Source organism: Coregonus clupeaformis, chromosome 40, assembly GCF_020615455.1.
Source record: "Coregonus clupeaformis isolate EN_2021a chromosome 40, ASM2061545v1, whole genome shotgun sequence".
Lineage (NCBI taxonomy): Eukaryota > Metazoa > Chordata > Actinopteri > Salmoniformes > Salmonidae > Coregonus > Coregonus clupeaformis.
This window is the reverse complement of record NC_059231.1, coordinates 33,005,787-33,021,528: the sequence shown is the minus strand read 5'-3', so window position 1 is coordinate 33,021,528 and position 15,742 is coordinate 33,005,787. Positions and strand designations below refer to the sequence as shown.

The following is a 15,742-nucleotide window of genomic DNA, read 5'->3' as shown; positions in this document are numbered from 1 at the left end:
ACGCAAAGAGGGTCGAGGGCCTAAGTGGCATAACATTGAAAACACACAGGATACAAACACACAACACATCTCTCCCTCTCCTCCAGTGAGAATGTATGTAGCTACAGTATACACCATATGTCTGGGCCAGAAAAGGAAAGTCCTGGTGGTGTAGACTAGGCCTATAGTGATCCAGTAATTGATTGCCTGGAAATCTAAAGCCCCAGAACACCATTAAGTCTCTGGAGCAGTTGAGGCTTGTGTCCATTCTTCACTCCCACGGCCCAACAAATAGCTCTTACAACAAGACGTACGTGTGCCAGGCAGCCCCCTGAGCGCTGGCTGTAAGGGTCATTACCATATGTCCATGTAATCACGCTGACTTGATAATGCTCTGTAATAGGGAGGGGGTAAGGGTTGGTATTCTAGTGTTGGTGACAGAGGAAGGTCAAGTATTTGAAGAGACTCCGAAGTATTATCCGAGTGCTACTGCTGTGAGATATAACTAGGTTGGGTGGGGTCACATCCTTTTGAAAACTCCAATAAATCAGGACGTGAGTGGAAGTTTGATTCATGAATTGAGAGAGGAGAAATTAGTTACTTTATTGATGGAACAATTGAAACTCTGTCATACAGTACAAGCACAGTTTGAGTGAGTCACACACTGTTTATAGTATTTTAGAGGTGGGCTGGCAGTGTGGTTTGCTGGATACAGTAGAGAGCACATAAAACATTGTATTTTTTCTAGGTGAAGAGGAGAAAAATCGTTGTCAACAGTAATAAAACCTTGATCAGCGCAAGCAATTAGTTCCAAGTAGGTTCAGGAGGATTGCCTCTTCCTTTGGAGTCAGGACTGTCATTGTTGTGAGGAGCAGATGTGCTCTACAGCCAGGCAGGCACACAAATCACAGTTGGCTAAATGAAAGCGTAATTCCTAACATGAGGCATCCTCCTGTCCAATTCAAAATCGACCCCTAATCCTACCTTGTAACCCAACTAGTGAAGATGGGAGAGGATTGGAGAGGACAGTGGTCAAGTCCAAGTGTGAACTTTCTCTGCTCTTTTTTATTTTGTGAGTCTGTTTGTATATAGCCTTGTAGGTGTTATTTTTGGAGAGGATGTTCTGAGAAAAATAGATAAGGCTGTGAGATGAGCTGGAGCACCTTGCTCTGTCTCCCCAGCTGTTGCCAGACTTTACATAATGAAGGGAAGATAATGTTTCCTCCACCAAGGTTAATGGAAGGTGTACTGAGGGTCAACAAGCGAGAACACACACACACAGCAGAGGGAGGCACTGCACTCTATCAGGGTTTTTATAGGCCTGTAAATGTCTCCTACAGCCTGCCAGAGCCAACCGCAGTCTTTAAAACTACAAACGACACAGTAAGAAACACAGACGAGAGGGGGTCTGGGGGGGGTTATGGTTGTGTTTGGAGGTGTTCGTGCCAAGGGTTGGAACCGGTTCAGGGAACAGAACCGAAAACTAGAAAATATTGTTTTTCAAGAAACAGAAATGGAACCTGGAACGTAAGTGATCCATACTGTTCCGGAACATAACCGTTATTTTAAAAGCATGGGAACCAGTTAACAACGTTATTTTACCTTCCAAGCATTTATTTTCTAGTGCCACAACAAAACACAACAAAGCACCTATGCAAAGCCCTCACTGTCACTCAGAAACGTATTCCAGTGTCTGCCCCTCCGAAGCATAAGCTACTGTACTGACGTTACAAGCTTGATTCAAAAGAAGCTAGGGAGAGAGATTTTTAATTAGCTAGAGAAGAATGGATTATCTTTTTCCAATGCTAGTTAAGGATACTACAGGCCTACTGTAGTTATCACGTTTCACATTGGATTTATTAATGACAAAAAGGTAAGATGTGTTTTTAATTCTGATGTCGCTCTGCACACACAAGCTTGTTAGCTAACTCAAAGGACATTCAAAGTTCCTCCATAGAAGCCACTCCTCCTAGGTATAATTCTGTGGACATAATTCAGATAATACATGCCATAACAAGATGCCCAGCGCTTCAAGCCTCCTTCTCAACCCTCGCTGGCTTTCTCCCCACCCACAACATTTCAGCCGCATCTTGAGCCATAGGCTACACTTGTCTGTCCATCACAAATGTAAACAAATAGCTTGCCTGATCTATCCGCACTGATTGATGAAGTAATTTAATGAGCTAAATGTAATTATTTGGGGATTTCACAGGTTAATAAAGGAAGGATATAAAGCTGTACTTTTTGGGGGTTCGAACCAGTTAAGATCTTTATTTTGCTGGTAGGAACAGTGGAACCAAACGAAAAAAGTGGTTCTGTTCAGAACAAAACGATTGGAAAATAATTTAGGTTCCAACCCCTGGTTCATGCATGATACTGCAGTCCACTCTGGGATTCGTTAGAATGCTCAGTCACTGTGCGATTCAAACTAACATCCATCCGCCACACTTACAGATGCAATCAAATATATTGGCACAGTTGCACTTTATTATGGAGTGCAATGGAGTAGAACGTTCCGTTTTTTTATTTTCAAAACTGGTTGAATAGCTATTTTTACTCATGCAGGTGCCTGCAACTTACCAGGTGAGTTAAATTACACAGCAAACGACAATCATTGCCTCCAACCAACTTAATATGAATATTCAATAATAACCCCAGCCATTTGTTTTATTTAAAGTGAAAAATCTCAATTCCAGTTTTTTTCGACGTCCTGTGCAGTTGTAAATCAAACAAATACACGCGCAAACACATATATATATAGATATTTTTTCAATTTAAAATAAATAGTGAATCATGCAAGGGTGCCAATATATTTGACTGCATCTGTACTTGTGCTTCAGAAAATTAGAATAATCAATAGCCTTGCCCTTGTGAAAGTTCTGGAAGACGACGGAATAAAACTATAATGTGCTGACAGTCAGTAGGCCACTGTATCACAGCTGGCCAGCCTAGATACATCTAAAGACCCCTTTAACTTGCTGGTGATTCCTTTCTCCACTAATCGCTCTGTGAATCCATGGGCTGGCACCTGACACAAACACACACAATCTGTTCTCCCACCGCTCTCCATCGGAAAAAGAAGCTTAAGGAATCAATTTGGGGAGTAAATGAAATCTTTATTTTCTAGCGAGGAACTGACAAACAAAACAGAAAAATCTACTTAGTAGAGCGCTGGAGAGGGTTGCTGAAGTCTGAACAGTGTGTGTGTGTGTGTGTGTGTGTGTGTGTGTGTGTGTGTGTGTAGTAGTAGGTTGTGTGAAGTCAGCAGGAATGAAGAGAATTGATTTTGCATTAAAACAACTGCGCTCAAACGGTGACGGTAGCCCCCTCTGCTCCCACAGAGGCCTGACGAGGCATCGCTCTTGTTTAAAGATGATTCCCTGCTGTTTTAATTCTTATGTCAAGATCACAGACACACAAACACAGGACTAGATGCAGAAAGACAGACCCATACACACAAGAGAGATAACAAAAACACAACAACACAGACAGAAACACACATACCAACCCTCACCACACAGAGGGTTCAATAGCGTGGATCGATGTGGAGTGATTGAGTGGAGCTCCAGATCTGGGTCTGAGTCAGGATGACAGACGAGCCAGCCATAGGCAGATGAAGGTCAGACATGTGAACTAGACATGGCTGTGTGTGTGTGTGTGTGTGTGTCAGTGTTTCCAATGCAGTCATTTAATTGTGGCACTGCGCCACTGCAATATCATTGCCGCCATGCCAAAAAAATATGGAACATGACAATTATAAGGTAACTTGGCGTAAAACGCCACCCTACCTCAAAATAATTTTATTTGGAGTGAATAAAATTTGTTGATGAGATAGATTACATTTTTAGTTGAGTGGCAACCAAGGAAAGTGTTGGGGGATAAAATGGTAATGGTTTCTGTGAGAAGTACAGGCAGGGTGCATGTTAGCCCGGTTGGCGGATTACCAAATTAACCTAACAGGTTAACATTATATTCACTGTGTTGATGCAAGTTTTTGGGGGGACATACAATTCATAAATAGGATGCTAACTAGTTAAAAGGTTACATTTGGGATCTAGCTAATGATTAGCCAAATAGGGTAAATGCAAATAGGCAACCCCATGCTTCAGCCTATTTATTTATAGCCACTATGCTGCATCATTTGGGCTACAGGTGATAATGCTTATTGCTAATAGCATACCTGATAATATGGACCATGTATAGGCTATATGCATGGTCCAATAGGTTAAAATAATTGTACCAAATAATTGTCAATATGTTAGGCTCATTTCTGGAGGTGGAAATTATATTTCAGATGGTATCAGTATAATTTTATTTTTATTCATTTTGGAGTAGAATGTCCTTTTAAATAGCCACCAGAACTGAGCTTCTCAGTCTTTCAACATAAAAATCACTGGTGTTTGAGACCAAACACACACACAGGCCGTAATAGAAAGGTGCTATCACCTGCTATCTACTCTGTCCTTCATTAGAGCTTGGCACCTCCCCACCTCCATCATCAGTGTGCCAGTCTCAGCATGGCGAACACTGAGGCACCAGGGCTTCCTGTAGCCTGAAATGGGACATACTCCTGGCCTGTAGGGAGAAGTACTCAATGGCATGGTGCCTCTCGCCCCACCCAAGCAAGAGACTAAATGACTCAAATTGTATGCATCTCAATGGACATAAAGTTGTTTGTACCAGAGTTAAGCTGGTTGTAGCTGCTACTTTTCTGGTTTAGCGGCACGGAGCTGTTTTGAGTGCAGAGATCTGATTTTCTATACACAGTTTCTATATGGGTCATTGCATATGAAATCAATCGATTAAAAAATGGCTTTGGAAAAAGGCCCTTGATTTGATATAGAATGACCCATAGGCCTACACGCTATAGCTATCATGCAGTGCTAACTATTGGCCCTACACTAGGCTATATATCACATATGGCAGCTACATCAATACCACAAAGCCAGTTAGCTGCTACTTTACCAGCACTTAACATTTAACAATTCCGCTCCATTAGGAAAGTGTACACATTGCCACGGGCGGCAAAGCCATTTTTAACACTGAAAAGCCACTTAATTAACTTCCTTCAGGCACTGGAACCCAAGTGGACGATTCGTCTTTAAAAGCTTCTTTATTATTCCAGAAACGCTCATTATTTTTCACAGGGCTGGAAGCTGAAGTTTCCTCTATGTCTTATGGTACAGACAGAGACGAGTCTAAACATAACTGTAGCTAAGTTTATAGAGACCATCACCCAGGGAGAGGTAGAATGATGAGAAAATAATATGTATTAATATGTTTTCTTACCTTATAATTCCCTCCGTCTCCTAATAATGATTGAGACGGTTATGTATAATTTGTGCAGTCAGGTGTTAAAATGCAACTGGGGGGATAGGAAGGATGGTGATGCACCATTAAAATGTATTAACAAACGAGAAAAATGCCTGCTTGTCTCTTTCAGAGGAAGAACTACAGCTAGCCCTAACAAACTTCTGGAAAGGAACAAATTGAATATCCACGGCACGGTCGGGAGGGTCACAGGGGACGCGTTGAGAGTGAAGTTTTATTATGTGGCTCCAAGTTTATGGAATAGCGGTAGAGGGTGGAGAATATATTCTCAGAGCCTCTCCTGTCTATCTCAGACCGCATCTTGACAGAGAGGATTTAAAGGTCAGGGGGGTGTTCCGACATCCCAGGATCCTTCAGGGGAGGATAAAGATGGCCTGTTGCAGGGATTTGGCATCTCTTTCTGTCTCCACCCTTTCCATTTTTTTTTTTCTAACCACACGCTTGCATCTCTCATATGTGTCTGTTGAGCAGTATAGGCCTATATTCAACATTCTGTGGGACAAGTCTGGGGGGTCTAAGGGAACATATAAAATGTCCCAGAAAACCAAGCCGTTGAGAGCCAGCAGCAACCTGATAGGTTGATATTGGATTTGGATATTGATGACTAATCTGAATCTGATAGCCATATTGTATCGTTGTGCTACCATCATCAGTAAAAGACAAGTTGATTCCATTGAGAGGCAAAGCCCAGATAGAGTGCAATGTACTGTAACCCATTACTTCCCCAAAGTTTCAATTACATTTACATTTTTACATTTTAGTCATTTAGCAGACGCTCTTATCCAGAGCGACTTAAAGGAGCAATTAGGGTTAAGTGCCTTGCTCAAGGGCACATCAACAGATTTTTCACCTAGTCGGCTCGGGGATTAGAACCAGCGACCTTTCGGTTACTGGCACAACGCTCTTAACCACTAAGCTACCTGCCACCCTATTACACCCCATTTTCCAATCCTGCTAAGCATTCGAAATGTAACGAGTACTTTTGGGTGTCAGGGAAAATGTATGGAGTAAGAAGTACATTCTTTTCTTTAGGAATGTGTTGAAGTAAATTTTAAAGTAAAGACACAGACACTACTTAATTAGTACTTTAAAGTATTTTTACTTAAGTACTTTACACCACTGCATCTCAGCCCCTCAGACAGAACTGGGGACCTCTGACACTCATTTGTGTTGACAATTAAATCTTTGCCGTACCCCTAGGCAATTTAATAAACTCTTGTCTGTGGGACATTAACAATACACAGCAATTAATGTGAAAGTCACACCACTCAAAGTAATGCTCCACACACTGAAGTGATCACCAGACTGAAGTCACTCACTAGTTGGGTCACTGTAAACTGCAACAATAGCTTAATGAGTAAACGTTCTGTCTCGTGAATACATTATTTGTGCCTGGCAATTAATTTCTAAATGGAGGTAAAGAGAGTTATTCAGCTCCATGAATCACAGGGAGAGAGGGTGACAGAGAGAGGGAGAGACAAAGAGACGGAGAAAGACAGAGAGAGAGAGAGAGAGAGAGAGAGAGAGCGAAAGACAGACAGCACGAGAGAGAGAGCGTGAGAGAGCGAGGGGAGAGAGAGCGGGAGAGAGAGAAGCTGGGAGAAAATTGACAAGATGGTTTTAAGGTGTTTTCACAATTGGTCCCTTTCAGACAATTTTTGTTAACTCAATTTTATGTCCCTTTCAGCCAATTTTTCTTTACTAAAATGTTTTGTGCAGTGTAAACACTCCAAAGGAACTCAAAAGAGCCCCCGAAGTGAACCGAACTGAGACCATGTCGTGAGTTCGGAACGCTTGAATTCCGCGGTCTTGTCCCCTTTTTTAGGGCAATGTGAACACAAAGCTTCCCAGGTTCTCTTGTCATTATTCCCGACTCGACTACCGCAACACCGTTTCCCCTGCCATAACACATTGGTGCCACAAAAGAGAGAAGATGATGTGCAGGTTCACGGAAGAAACGTGTGCTGTTTTTGAATATTGATTAGCGATTGTCAAGAATGCACAGAAATTCCAAAATATGTGTGGAGTTTTGTTCAGATTATTTGTTTGCAATATGTGATCTATAGGCTGAGAGCTTCAAAAGCTGTTTATTTGATTGTGGGGTTTGAATAGTATGAGAAGACAACATATTTGGTGAGAATCACAACAACCGCAGGGCTCTCCAGAGGGTAGTGTGGTCTGCACAACGCATCACCGGGGGCAAACTACCTGCCCTCCAGGACACCTACATCAAGGACAACTACCTCCCGAGCCACTGCCTGTTCACCCCGCTATCATCCAGAAGGCGAGGTCAGTACAGGTGCATCAAAGCTGGGACCGAGAGACTGAAAAACAGCTTCTATCTCAAGGCCATCAGACTGTTAAAACAGCCATCACTAGCACAGAGGCTGCTGCCTACATACAGACTTGAAAATCACTGGCCACTTTAATAAATGGAACACTAGTCACTTTAATAACGTTTTCATATCTTGCATTACCCATCTCATACGTATATACTGTATTCTATACTATCTTAATAATGTTTACATATCTTGCATTACCCATCTCATATGTATATACTGTTTTCTATACTATCTATTGCATCTTAGCCTATGCCACTCTGATGACATTGCTCATCCATATATTTATATATTCTTATTCCATTCCTTTAATTAGATTTGTGTGTATTAGGTTTTTGTTGTGGAACTGTTAGATATTACTTGCTAGATATGGCTGCACTGTCGGAACTAGAAGCACAAGCATTTCGCTACACTCACAATAACATCTGCTAACCATGTGTATGTGACCAATATATTTGATTTGATATGGTACAAAATCAATGCTAGCTCTTAAAGGGGCAGTAGCCTACATTGGGTGTTACATTTTCAATTACAGCATTATTAAATTAAGCAATAATACATGAGGCCACAACAGCCACCACAGCCATGATAAAAATGTCATAACACATGGACTCGAGTGTAGAATTGCTTTTATACAATGGGTTATTAGCATTAAAAAGCAAGATTTTTCCCAAACCATAAATTGTTCAACAAAACGTGATGGTACATTCACTAACACTAGTTGTCAAGTGCAATTTTAGGCATTCTCTGGCCTTTAGCTCTATTCGTATTGACTGCCATGTAAAGCTAAACTACCCAAGTGCTGGTTGATAGTTCCAGAACTTTGCAGGTTGCTATGGAAAACAAAAATGGTTGATATGGAGGCTCTTCCCCCTCGCTTGCTAGCTAGCCAACTACACAGCTAACACAATCACTTTATACTGAAGCTGGAAAGACAGCAAAGTAGCTGCATTTTGTTTCACCTGTTTTTTTTATTGACATTTCTTTGTGTATATCCATAAAAACTATGCCGATTAATGATTTCGACTGGATAAGAAAAGGTGTCTTTCTGGCTCGTCCAGACTCCCGACACGTTCATTATTATAGGCCAGTGGAGATCGAATTTCAATATGGCAAATGTCTGAGAATGTCTAGATGCTTTTTACAGTGGAGATCAACTTTATAAGTTGCATGGCTGGGCAGATGAAAAAGTGGATCTGTAAAAGTAGTAGTAGTGCGTTGCTAGGTAACGACGTAAACTATGGCACTTTTTATGAATGTGGCCATGTGTATGTTGTCTTGTATATCATGGGCAGGATAGGCTCTAACAATGGGAATTCCAAACCACCTGCTGTATAATTAAGCAATAATACATGAGAGGCCATGTGTTATGACATTTTCATCATGGCTGTGATGTGGTCGTAGCCACGAGTCGAAGATAATTAAAGAGGACTGAGATCGGTTCTTTTGGGGTGTTTTCACATATAGTCCTCTTTAAAAGAACCGATCTCAGTCCTCTTTAAAATGAACTCAGGGGTAAAAACTCAGTTCTCTTTGCATTCACACTGCCCTTGCCTTTGAATGAGGACTCAACTCTTTTGCCAGTTCACAACCCTCTTTGCATTCTCGTTGTTATGTTTAGAAAGGAACCAAGATATTTTCCCAACATGCACTCTGGGTTTGTACTGTACCCAACATGCACTCCCCCGAGATGGTCTCAGTTCGGTTCGCTTCAGGGGCTCTTTTGAGGGGTCTGAGTTCTTTTGAAGTGTTCACACTGCACAACATTTTACAGAGTTCACAAAAATTGGCTGAAAGGGACTATATGTGAAAACACCCTTACTTACCGATAGGAGCTTCCACGTGATTGGACGAACCTGGCGCGGAATTCCAGACCAGCTCAACTTTCGTAATTCCTCTGAAAGGGGAACAGACAGATAATTACATTATGACACTTTCAAAGAATATACAAGACCACTGAAATTATTTTCCTGAAGACAGGAAAAGAAAAGAGAATAATTAAATGAACACAATTCCATATTCCACTACGAAGCCTTAAAATACAGATATGCCTACAGCATCAGCCTAATGCATTTATCGTGTTTGCGTCGGGGGAAAACATATTTCCTGGAAAGACAGCGACACGCATATTTACTGCACAGCATATTTCCCCCAAATACTAAGAATTCCCTGTTATGCAACACATACAGAGACCATGATGCCAGAAAATGACCCAAAACATTTGTTCGCTCTAGAGGAAAACATTTGGTGTATATTTTTCCCAAATTCCCTGATATCCAACACATACAGGCATTGGGGTGGCAGGAAATGAATTCCAAACCCAAAGCTTCTCCTCACTGTCTCTGACATCCATAACATTAGCATTTGATAGGTTTAAAGAGGTTTCCCACCACATGGTCAGGAGGCCGGGTTCTGGGGCCCACAAGTGTTAATGTGAATAAATCTCACAGAGAGGTGCAAATTGGACTTTTAAATTGGAAAAGAGGAGCTCCCCCCGGGTCTATAAAACCACCAGAAAATGTGGTTTATGCTGGATTCTTCAGATTGACTGTGTCCCAACTGGCAACCTATTCCCTATGTTGTGCACATTTGACCAGGGCCCATTAGTGCTCTGGTCAAAAGCAATGTACTACTGTATGTAGGCAATAGGGTCCCATTTGGGACGCAACCATGGTTTAATGCTGGATTCTATCACATTATTTCCACTGCTTACTTTAAACTCTGCGAGAGCGGACCGTGCTAAATTGGGCATAAAAACACCCCTATTTGAAGAGGAAAGGTTTTTATTTCCATTTCCTGTTGACCACACGTACAACTATGCTGGGTCCTCTACCCATTGATTACTGTAGATATCATCGTAACAAAAAGACTGACTGAGGAAACTGGCTGAGTACATAGCAGAGGAACCTTTACATATCCAGAACAGGACATTCAGAAATGAGCTAGATACCCTTCCTATCTCAATAAAATGATGACATTGATTGGGGACTTGCTAGATGAATAGTTTTGCTTTGTACATAACTTTATAGTTCTATAGTTTGTGCACTACAGAAACCTAAAGAAATCTGATCATGAACAATTTCTCTTCACTTGATGAGAGTCCTCGAACACACAAGTATAGCAGTGAATGAACATGAGGTACAGAATTATCCTTGGTTGCATTAGTCTGTGCACTAAACTATAGAAATCTTTAAATAGAGATATGACATTGAACCATCTCTCAACTCAGAGAGCCCTTGTATTTACATAGAGATATGGAGATCCTTTTGAGATGCAGTGAATTCTCAGTATTGCTATAGTTTGCAATGAGCCGAGGGCTTTTCACCTTGTGCTGACTAGAGAGCAATAAAAAGGTGTGCGTCCCACGGGTAGGCAAATATATTCAGCTGTGGGATGATTTTTGTCGGAGTGGATGGTCGGGGGGCTGGAACATAATTATAATAATTTATACACTGCAAATTGACCACAACTAAGCCTAAAAAGAGATTGTATTTGAAAATAACAATAATTTCATACCATGATTATATTGACACATGATCACGTCCCTTTTTTTATTCGTGGAAATACTTGGGAACAGATTTCCTAAATGAAACAAATTTTTAACTGAATTCCTGGTGATTTTACAGTCTTTTCTTTACCAAAATGTCCCTCCCCAAAGAATCACTAAACTTTCAAGGGGCAAAATAAAATCACCAGGAATTCAGCAATAAAATAGTTTCATTTAGGAAATCTGTTCCCAAGTGTGTCAATGTAATCAAGGTTTGAAATTATTGTTATTTTCAAATACAATCTCTTTTTAGGCTTAGTTTTGGTCCATTTGCAGTGTATCAATTATTATAATTATGTTCCAGCCCCCCGACCATCCACTCCGACAAAAATCGTCCCACAGCTATATATAGTTGCATACCCGTGGGACGCACACCCCTGCCCTGTAAAGTACCCTACTTTTAGCCAGAGCCCTATTGGCCATGGTAAAAAGTAGTGCACTATAAATGGAATAATAGGGTGCCATTTGGGACGCACTCAAGGCCTTCACCTTTGTCATTCATCCATAATTCACAAATGGCAATGCATCTAGCTTCGCTTCAGCCTAACTAGTTTAGGACTGTATCATTAACGTTCCGCTTGCCTATTCCAAATTCCACAAGAACCTCTTCAGTGTAATTGCATATGTGCATTGTCTCATTCGTGTTAGGAGAGCGGGGGAAACTGGTTTGAGTGTAAATGAGATGACACCGGCAGGCAAAACAGCGTAACACCCCTTCCTCTCCCCATCTCGCTCTCCCCCTCCATCCCACTCTACCTTCCCCTCAATCTTTCTATCGCTATACCTCTCCCTCCATCCCTCCCACTCTACCTCCCTCCATGTAAAAACAGAAGCATCTCCAATTATGGCCTAAACTCCCACTTCGACTCTTGTTCAGAGAGCTGGCGCGAACTTGGTACAACACAGCAGACATATTGATTAGTTCCAAATTACTTTGCCCGGCAGTTCTAAAACAAACGCAATAGAGTACTGTGTTAGTGACAGATATTACAATGGGAAATGTTGGCCTGTTCTAAACAGGAAGGCCTGTATTAGTCCATTAGCTAAATCGAGTGTCCACTAATACAACTACTAATACGTTGTATAGCCTATCACAAATGCTTTGTATACCATCGCCACTTAGGCTAGGCTACATTCTGAGCATGTTCGTTTTTAATCTATTTATCCTTTTATTTATTATTTTCATTCCCATTGAGATTCAAAAACCTTTTTCAGAAGAGAGCAAGAAGCCAGCAGTCAAGCATTCATTATAGATACCATATAAAATCAACAACACAGTGCCACGGTAGGCATAGGATAAAGGCTAGCCTAAAGGATATAGCAATTGTTCCATATATCCTCTCCGTATCGCCAGGGTCTCTGCTGACGTGAATAAAGCTTTTACCGTATTTTCCGCACTATAAGGCGCACTTAAAAGCCTTTAATTTTCTCAAAAAACGACAGTGCGCCTTATAATCCGGAGCGCCTTATATATGGATCAATTGGTTAATTGGTTGATCCATGCTGGTTGTACACGGCGCTCAAGGCGCTCTGTCAAAATGTTTCAGTATGAAAAACCAATAAAAACTATTTAATAATAATGAAATGTTTCAGTACGACTGGTAAACTACAAAGCCGCACCGCTTGCAGCATTACGGCTACCGTAGTCAGTAAACACCGGTACTGTGCTTACTCACAGTCCCACACCACTTGTGTGTGTATAAAGACCCCAAAATTGTTGTCAGAACGCTTAATAAAGTTTGACTTTATCTGACTGTTTTGTTGACATTCCCTTTAGCACAGCTCCATCTAGTGGATGCATAACGCAACCCCAGTCAAACGTTTGACTGCAGTATCTTCTATTCTATGCGCCTTATAATCCGGTGCGCCCTATATATGAAAACAGTTCTAAAATAGGCCATTCATTGAAGGTGCGCCTTATAGTGCGGAAAACACGGTATATAGAAGCCCTGAGGCTCCCTACCAGGTAGAGACATGAAATGTATAGTTATCATGACGTAAAGCATATGCCTTCTTGAGACAAATGTAATGCATATATGTACCATTGAGACCTTCCTGTCAGGCTGTATCACTGCCTGGTACGGCAAATGCACCGCCCGCAAACGCAGGGCTCTTCAGAGGGTAGAACGGTCTGCCCAACGCAGCCCCGGGGGCTCACTGCCTGCCCTCCAGGATATCTACAGCAACCGATGTCACAGGAAGGACAATCAAGGAAATCAACCACCCGAGCCACAGCCTGTTCACCCCGCTATCATCCAGAAGGCGAGGTCAGTACAGGTGAATAAAAGCTGGGACCGAGAGACTGAAAAACAGCTTCTATCTCAAGGCCATCAGACTGTAAAATAGCAATCACTACCCTGCCCTGAACTTAGTCACTGTCACTAGCCGACCACCACACGGTTACTCTACCATGCACCTATGAGACTGATGCCCTATCTACATTGACATGGTACACTGGTCACTTTAATAATGTTTAAATACTGTTTCACTCATTTCATATGTATATACTGTATTCTAGTCAAGGCCATACTATTCAACTATTGCTGTATATACAGTGGGGGAAAAAAGTATTTAGTCAGCCACCAATTGTGAAAGTTCTCCCACTTAAAAAGATGAGAGAGGCCTGTAATTTTCATCATAGGTACACGTCAACTATGACAGACAAAATGAGAAAAAAAATCCAGAAAATCACATTGCAGGATTTTTTAATGAATTTATTTGCAAAATATGGTGGAAAATAAGTATTTGGTCACCTACAAACAAGCAAGATTTCTGGCTCTCACAGACCTGTATCTTCTTCTTTAAGAGGCTCCTCTGTCCTCCACTCGTTACCTGTATTAATGGCACGTGTTTGACCTTGTTATCAGTATAAAAGACACATGTCCACAACCTCAAACAGTCACACTGCAAACTCCACTATGGCCAAGACCAAAGAGCTGTCAAAGGACACCAGAAACAAAATGGTAGACCTGCACCAGGCTGGGAAGACTGAGTCTGCAATAGGTAAGCAGCTTGGTTTGAAGAAATCAACTGTGGGAGCAATTATTAGGAAATGGAAGACATACAAGACCACTGATAATCTCCCTCGATCTGGGGCTCCACGCAAGATCTCACCCCGTGGGGTCAAAATGATCACAAGAACGGTGAGCAAAAATCCCAGAACCACACGAGGGGACCTAGTGAATGACCTGCAGAGAGCTGGGACCAAACTAACAAAGCCTACCATCAGTAACACACTACGCCGCCAGGGACTCAAATCCTGCAGTGCCAGACGTGTCCCCCTGCTTAAGCCAGTACATGTCCAGGCCCGTCTGAAGTTTGCTAGAGTGCATTTGGATGATCCAGAAGAGGATTGGGAGAATGTCATATGGTCAGATGAAACCAAAATAGAACCTTTTGGTAAAAACTCAACTCGTCGTGTTTGGAGGACAAAGAATGCTGAGTTGCATCCAAATAACACCATACCTACTGTGAAGCATGGGGGTGGAAACATCATGCTTTGGGGCTGTTTTTCTGCAAAGGGACCAGGACGGCTGATCAATGTAAAGGAAAGAATGAATGGGGCCATGTATTGTGAGATTTTGAGTGAAAACCTCCTTCCATCAGCAAGGGCATTGAAGATGAAACGTGGCTGGGTCTTTCAGCATGACAATGATCCAAAACACACCGCCCGGGCAACGAAGGAGTGGCTTCCTACAATGTGATTTTCTGGATTTTTTTTTTCTCATTTTGTCTGTCATAGTTGACGTGTACCTATGATGAAAATTACAGGCCTCTCTCATCTTTTTAAGTGGGAGAACTTGCACAATTGGTGGCTGACTAAATACTTTTTTCCCCCACTGTATACACACTATTCTATCCTTCGTATTCTACAGATACACTAAATATTCTATCAACATACTGTCCATAATGAATATACATCCCATCACATATATGTACATACACAGTGCATTGGGAAAGTACTCAGACAGGCACACACCTGTCTACAGTGGGGGAAAAAAGTATTTAGTCAGCCACCAATTGTGCAAGTTCTCCCACTTAAAAAGATGAGAGGCCTGTAATTTTCATCATATGTACACGTCAACTATGACAGACAAAATGAGGGGAAAAAATCCAGAAAATCAGATTGTAGGATTTTTTATGAATTTATTTCCATATTATGGTGGAAAATAAGTATTTGGTCAATAACAAAAGTTTCTCAATACTTTGTTATATACCCTTTGTTGGCAATGACACAGGTCAAACGCTTTCTGTAAGTCTTCACAAGGTTTTCACACACTGTTGCTGGTATTTTGGCCCATTCCTCCATGCAGATCTCCTCTAGAGCAGTGATGTTTTGGGGCTGTCGCTGGGCAACACGGACTTTCAACTCCCTCCAAAGATTTTCTATGGGGTTGAGATCTGGAGACTGGCTAGGCCACTCCAGGACCTTAAAATGCTTCTTACGAAGCCACTCCTTCGTTGCCCGGGCGGTGTGTTTGGGATCATTGTCATGCTGAAAGACCCAACCACGTTTCATCTTCAATGCCCTTGCTGATGGAAGGAG

General features: G+C 41.7%; 1 protein-coding gene across 2 annotated transcripts in view; it reads right to left on the bottom strand.

The window, feature by feature from the left end:
• The window catches only part of LOC121554996 (TBC1 domain family member 22B), a 200,608-nt gene that overhangs the window by 149,259 nt on the left and 35,607 nt on the right, over positions 1-15,742 (bottom strand). For both annotated transcript variants that reach the window (XM_041868747.2, XM_041868746.2), the window contains exon 6: positions 9,476-9,546. In XM_041868747.2, the coding sequence (XP_041724681.1) occupies positions 9,476-9,546 (71 nt within the window). The remainder of the gene's footprint in view (positions 1-9,475; positions 9,547-15,742) is intronic.